At 49.7% G+C, this 7,290-nt stretch overlaps 1 protein-coding gene across 1 annotated transcript in view; it reads right to left on the bottom strand.

Moving 5' to 3' along the window:
• The window catches only part of VWCE (von Willebrand factor C and EGF domains), a 42,194-nt gene continuing 34,904 nt past the window's right edge, over nt 1–7,290 (bottom strand). The window contains exons 17-20 of the mRNA XM_023189512.1: nt 6,859–6,949; nt 6,693–6,775; nt 6,225–6,315; nt 1–1,028 (exon numbers count right to left, since the gene is read on the bottom strand). Coding sequence (XP_023045280.1) covers nt 391–1,028; nt 6,225–6,315; nt 6,693–6,775; nt 6,859–6,949 — 903 coding nt within the window. The 3' untranslated portion in view covers nt 1–390. The remainder of the gene's footprint in view (nt 1,029–6,224; nt 6,316–6,692; nt 6,776–6,858; nt 6,950–7,290) is intronic.

Here is a 7,290-nt window from a genome sequence, read left to right as displayed (position 1 = left end):
TGGGGAAACGGAGACAACCTTTAATCAGGAAACCTCAGGGGGACGCACGACACCTGGCGGTACAGTCCCAGTGAGTGGAATCCCAGCCGGACGCGACTCTTCCTACAGGAGAACTTGGCAGCCCCGACCCTTCTCAAAAGATGAGCTGGCCATGCGGTCCAGGGAGGATGCTGACAGCGGAAACCACTTCCTCCGTTCTTACAGCACATTCCAAACACTTCTTGGGAACAAGGTTACATCCAGCCTTGGGGGTCTTCCATCCTCACCAGGGCCCCTGCAGGAGGGAGCCCAGGCATCCCCACTAGGTTCACCCTTGGAGCCGCCCTGCACACTCCCTGGGCCACTGGCAGAGTGTCCTCTCTCCAGAGTCTCCCGGACACAGTGACCTACTTACATGGTGGACCCTTCCCCCCGAGAGGCCCCCACTGGGGACTGCTGGGGGCCGCGGTGGGTGGTGGCTGCCAGGGCTGCAGAGAGTCTAGAGGTGGTGGGAGAAAGCGTGCGAGGCCGGAGGAGGGTGATGGGGGTCTTCGAGGGGCTGGGGTCCATCATGGAAAGTGCTGAAGCTTCTGTCAGGAGGGTGGCAGGCAGAGGCGGCCACCTGGACGCTATCTGGGCCCGAGAGGCTGAGAATGAGTGTTCTGGAGTCACAGGAAGTGGCTGAGGAGCCCCTGGGGAAGCTAGAGGTAGAGTGGGGGCTCCTGGAGGGGTTGAAGGCCCTGGTGAGAGTCGAGGGAGGGCCCCAGGCTCCCCTGGCAAAGTGCCTGTGGGCCCCAAAGCGGGTGAGTGTGAACCAAGAGCTCCTGCTGGGCTTGTAGGTAAAGTCTGTGTTTTTGTCAAGCTCGTTCTTAAAAGGAGCTGGAGCAGATGGAGCGCCGGCCTCGAGAGGGATGCTGTTGGGGTCCCAGTGCAGGAGCTACAGTTGACAGGGGCCTCAGTGTCTCCATGCAGGCTCCTAGCAGCTTTGCTGAACGCCACATTTCCATGAGCAGAGAGCCCCTGCTTTTCTTCCAGAGGAGAAAGGGAATCTAGAGAGAGGAGGGCGAAACGAGATGCACAATGGTTCTCTCAAGTGGCCAAGGTGGCTCTGGGACAAGGTACGCCAGGGACACCCAAGCTCTGTCCTCGGAGGGGCCTCAGCACACCTGGTGAGGACCGGCCAGCTCCTGCCTCCAGGAAGAGAAGACTGAAGGAGCCATGAACGGAGGGAGGCAGGCAGTTAGCTGTGTGACCTCACGCAAAGCATGTAACTCCCCTGGGCCTCTGTTTCCTCATCTGTAAAATGGGACAGCAGTAAGGACCGAGTGTGAATGAAAGGGTGCATGGAGAGTCTCAGCCTAAACCTCAATGTGAACTACAGACACTGGATGTCGATGACATGTCAGTGTCAGTGCGGTATCACCGATTATAACAAACATGCCACACTGGTGTGGGGTGCTAATAGGGGGCGATGCTGTGGTGTGTGGAGTCCGAGACATATGGGAACTCTCTGTACTTTCCACTTAATTTTCCTATGAGCCTCAAACCATTCTAAAAAATAGTTTCTTTGAAGAATGTTTAGAAAAGTCTCAGCCTAGGGCCTGGCACATCATAAAGGCTCAGTACACAAGGAAAAAATAAACACAGATGTCCCTCGACTTACAATGGGGTCACATCCCAATAAACCTGTAAATCAAAAATGCATTTCTGGGTGGCTGCGGTGGCTCACGACTGTAATCCCAGCACTTTGGGAGGCCGAGACGGGCGGATCACGAGGTCAGGAGATCAAGACCAACCTGGCTAACATGGTGAAACCCCGTCTCTACTAAAAATACAAAAAAAATTAGCCAGGCATGGTGGCAGGCACCTGTAGTCCCAGCTACACAGGAGGCTGAGGCAGGAGAACGGCGTGAACCTGGGGGGCGGAGCTTACAGGGGGCGGAGCTTACAGTGAGGCGAGATCGCACCACTGCACTCCAGCCTGGGCAACAGAGCGAGACTCTGTCTCAAAAAAATAAATAAATAAAAATTTAAAAAAATGCATTTCTGACCAAGCACAGTGGCTCACGCCTGTAATCCCAACACTTTGAGAAGCTGAGGCGGGCAGATCACCTGAGGTCAGGAGTTCCAGACCAGCCTGGCCAATATGGTGAAACCCCATCTCTACTAAAAATACAAAAATTAGCTGGACGTGGTGGTGCGCGCCTGTAGTCCCACCTACTCGGGAGGCTAAGGCACGAGAATCACTTGAACCTGGGTGGCAGAGGCTGCAGTGAGCTGAGATCATGCCACTGCACTCCAGCCTGGGAGACAGAGCAGGACTCCATTTCACCAAAAAAAAAAAAAAAAAAGGCTTTTTTTTTTTTTTCTTCTTTGAGACAGGTTCTCACTCTGTTGTCCAGGCTGGAGTGCAGTGGTGCGAACATGGCTGACTGCACCCTCGACCTCCTGGGCTCAACTGATCCTCCCACCTTGGCTGTCCTAGTCGCTGGGACCCCAGTCACATGCTACCACCCCTGGCTATTCTATTCTATTCTATTCTATTCTATTCTATTCTATTCTATTCTATTCTTTCTATTCTATTCTATTCTATTCTATTTCATTTTAGTAGATAGAGACAAGATCCCACTTTGTTGCCCAGGCTGGTCTCAAACTCCTGAGCTCAAGTGATCCTCCTGCCTCAGCCTCCCAAAATGCGGGGATTATAAGCATGATCCACGGTGCCCAGCAAAAAGGCACTTAGTACAGCTCACTTCCTGAATCCTGGCCAACCTTATGCGTGTTCAGAACACTTATATTGGCCTACAGTTGGGCAAAATCAGATCTAAGTCAAACCCCATTTTTTTAATAAAATGCTGAATATTCATGTGTCACATATTGATAACCCAGGAAAAGATCAAAATACAAAATACAGCAAAATTTTGATGGTTTTGCACCTTGTAAAGTAAAAAAATCATTAAGATAAACCACCAGAAAGTCAGAAATCATTTGTGAAAGGAAGAAGCTCAACAAAAAGAAAATGAAGAGTGAAGAAGCAAAAAAAGAAAGAGTATCAGGCCAGGCGCAGCGGCTCATGCCCATAATCCCAGCATTTTGGGAGGCCGAGGTGGACGGATCACTTGAGGTCATGAGCTTGAGACCATCCTGGCCAACATGGTGAAACCCCATCTCTACTAAAAATACAAAAATTAGCAAAGCATGGTGGTGCCTGTAGTCCAGCTACTCGGGAGGCTGAGGCAGGAGAGTCACTGGAACCTAGGAGATGGAGGTTGCAGTGAGCCAAGATGACGCCACTGCACTCCAGCCTGGGCGACAGAGCGAGACTCCATCTCAAAAAAAGAAAAAAAGAAGAAAGAGTATGAAAGGTATGATCAAGGAAAAATCAGATGTTATCAAGCACATAAAAAACTGGAATGATTATATTTTAAAAATCAACTATTCATATTAATAGATGGTTGTATAACCCTAAAAATATGCTTAAAATGATTGAATCATATACTTTAAATGTGTGAATTGTATGACATATGAACTGTATCCTAAGAAAGCTGTTATACTTTTAAAAAATCATCAAAAGAGGCTGGGCTCGGAGGCTCATGCCTGTAATCTCAACAGTTTGGGAGGCCAAGGTGGGACGATCGCTTGAGTCCAGGAGTTGGGACCAGCCTGGGCAACACAGCAAGACAGTGTCTCTAAAAAATAAAATAAAATAATTAGCCAAGCATTTATCACTTCATGGGCTTGGAAATAAAACAAAAATAGAAATAAAAAATTAGCCAGGCATGGTGAGTCGCACCTATAGTCCCAGCTACTTGTGAGACTGAAGTAGGAGGATTGCTTGAGACCAGGGGGTCGAGGCTACAGTGAGCTGTGATCGCACCACTGCAGTCCAGCCTGGGCAACAGAGTGAGACCCTGTCTCAAAAAAAAAAAAAAAAATCATCAAAAGAAAACATATTCTACTTCAATAAAAAGTTGTTTTCCCTTAAAGAGAGTTCTTGTTAATAAGAGGTATGTGGTAAACATAACGTGTTTCAGGAGAAGGAGCTGGGCTCTGGAGGTTACCTCTTTGTTTTGTTTTTGTTTGAGACAGAGTCTTGCTCTGTTGCCTAGGCTGGAGGGCAGGGGGCAGTCTCAGCTCACTGCAACCTCAATCTCCCAGGTTCAAGCAATTCTCCTGCCTCAGCCTTCCAAATAGCTGAGATTACAGGCATGCACCAACACGCCCAGCTAATTTTTCTATTTTTAGTGACAGGGTTTCACCATGTTGGACAGGCTGGTCTCGAACTCCTGGCCTCAGGCGGTCTGCCCACATCAGCCTCCCAAAGTGCTGGGATTACAGGCATGAGCCACCATGCCAGGCCTGGAGGTCACCTCTTTGGGCCTCAGTTTCCCCATGTGGAGGTAGGAAGGCAGGATGGGGAAGAGCACAGGATAGGAAATAAGAGAGACCTAGGCTTAAGTCTTACACACCAACTAGAAACTTAACTTCTTTGAGCCTCCATTTCCCTAACTGCAAAATGGGGAACACAGCAGCCACGCTGGAACATTCCATGAACATTTAAATGAGTAATACATTTAAGTAAGGTATAAAATGCTGAGTTAACTGCCTGGCACGTTAGCTAGCAATCAGTCTCTAGACAGTCGGGGGACTAATAGCCACTAGCATGCAGAGAAGTTTGTGGTGGTTACAATGAAGTACAATCTATGATGTCCCCAACATGATGGATTTAAAGCCTCAGTGGATATTCCCGGCGCCACCCACCCTAAAAGCTCATCATCCACAGATCTGAAGAGCTGCCCCCGAAAAGAGAGCATACTCTTTGAAAGGTCAAAGGAGTTAAACAAATATTTTATAAAAAAAGGAAATTCAGGCCACCATCAGTGAAAAAAATTCCCTGTCTTCCTAGATGTTTAAAAAACATAAAATAGATCCAGCAATCCCACTGCTGAGTATTTACCCAGAAGATTTAAAGTCAGTTTGGGGAAGACAGCTGCACTCCTGTGTTCACTGTGACACTATTCACAGTAGCCAAGCTATGGAACCAACCTGACTGTCCGTCAATAGTACTTCATTGTCTGCATATACCACATTTCTTTATCCAGAATGGAATATTATTTAGCCTTTTAAAACAAGGAAATGACAGGCTCACGCCTGTAATCCCAGCACTTTGGGAGGCCGAAGGGGGCGGATCACTTAAGGTCAGAAGTTCGAGACCAGCCTGACGAACATGGTGAAACCTTGTCTCTACTAAAAATACAAAAATTAGCCGGGCGTGGTAGTATGCGCCTGTAATCCCAGCTATTCAGGAGGCTGAGGCATGAGAATCACTTGAACCTGGAAGGCGGAAGTTGAAGTGAGCTGAGATCGTGCCACTGCACTCCAGGCTGGATGACAGTGAGAATCCTCAAAAAAAAAAAAAAAGGAAATTCTGTCATTTGCAACAACATGGATGAAATTGGAGGACATTATGCTAAGCGAAATAAGCCAGATACACAAAGACAACCATTGCAAAATCTCAGTTTTATGTGGAATCCAAAACGACTGAACCCAAAGAAGCAGAGAGCAGAATGGTGGTTACGGAGGCTGGTGGCGGCGAGGGGAATGGGGAGATGATTGTCAAAGGGTACAAAATCTCAGACAGGAGGAATATGTGTTGTGTTGTGTTTTGTGTTGTTTAGAGACAGTGTCTCTCTGTGGCCCCGGCTGGAGTACAGTGGCATCAGTTGTTGGGAATCAATCCACTGTCCTATCTAAAAGCATCGACTCCAGGCTGAAATCCTGGCTTTACCACCAATCAGCTATGTGAACTCAAGCACAGCACTTCACCTCTCTGGGTCTGTTTCTCACCTGGCACAGGATGACAGGAGTATTGCAGGGGTATAGACACATGAGGTGTCACGGCACACAGTGGGTGCTCAATGCATGTTAGAGATTACTCTTCTGTAAAACGGACTTAATTCCCACATTGTAATTTAAAATAAAGAAGAAAACAGAGGAAGAGATTAAGAAAGGAGATAAAGAAGAAAAAGGGAGTACAAATAAACAAACACCATCGTGTGTGGCATCATGAGCATGGGACGAGGGTCAGCAGGTCACAGCACAGCTGTACAACCTTGTACGAGCTGTGTTCCCTCTCTGAGCCTGGCTTTCTCTCATCTGGCCCTTTACAGGTTCTACGTACTGGGGAAGAAGAGCAAAATGGAAGAAAATGGTGGAGACACTCCAGGACCCAGAGGCCCACTTACCTGGGCAGGAAGAGCAACAGTCTCCAGGGAGCAGGGCAGGGTCGGCACAGGCCCGCTGGCAGGGAACCTTCTCGCAGCTCACCTCTCCCAGCTGGGGAAGCAGAAGGACCCCCATGAGGAAGCCCAGAGCATCTTGCCTGCCCTGGGCAGTGCCCTCAAGGGCCTCTTGCACCAGCACCAGGACCCATGGAAAGATCCCGGGACAGAGGCTGCAGTGCCTGAGCCCTCGCCTGGAGAACAGGTAAAGCCAGCCATGGCAGGACCCCCTTAGGGAAACCACTTCTCCCTCTGGACTTCCACAGAGGGAGAGATGGTCAAAACCAAAGATATTCTGGCAGTTAATTAAAGGTGGAGGATGGCAGGAGGACGGACTTATGCCGGCTAAGGGGCTCCATGTTTTGCAAAGGGACAAAAGGCAAAAAGCCGCCCTCTTCTGGGGCCGCTCCTGGGTTCCCAGGCCCAGCTCACCTGGCACGTGCACCTGGTGCAGGGTTCATCATCCAAGGTGAACACCTGGCCATTCGCCACCTTCCTTCCCTCGTAGTTGCAGTCTGTGGAGGCAGAGGAGACAGGAGCCCATAAGAGCCGAGGCCTGGCCGGGAGCCTCGCACGTGGGGTAGCTGGTCCCACTCACCTCGGCACACGGGACAGCACTCCCCGTCAGGGTGGAAAGGGTAGGTACAGGTGATGGGGCAGTCCACGGGGGAACAGGCCACCGAGCCCAGCTGCAAGACACAGAAAACACACAAGGCCCTCGGTTCAGGGCAGCTGATGAGACACTCAGGAAAACGCCGCTCCTATAGCCACTGAGTGCTCATCAGAACAATCAACATTGTGGGAGGAGTCCATGGTGGGACAGTGGGGCAGGGGGCGCATTTTCTCTGTTGGGGTCCATCTTCCCACTAGAATTCAAGCCCCTCAAAGGTAAGAACATGGCCCTGTCCACGGAGTGCATCTGTTAACAAGTGCCTGTTGCATGAACTGCCCAGAAAAGATGAGCACCAAAACCCAAGAGAGGAAGATCCAGGGGCCAAAGGGCCTACGTGCAGTGGGTCACTCAGGGTAA

This window comes from Piliocolobus tephrosceles, chromosome 13 (genome assembly GCF_002776525.5).
Source record: "Piliocolobus tephrosceles isolate RC106 chromosome 13, ASM277652v3, whole genome shotgun sequence".
Taxonomy (NCBI): Eukaryota; Metazoa; Chordata; class Mammalia; order Primates; family Cercopithecidae; genus Piliocolobus; species Piliocolobus tephrosceles.
This window is presented reverse-complemented; position numbering and strand designations above follow the sequence as displayed.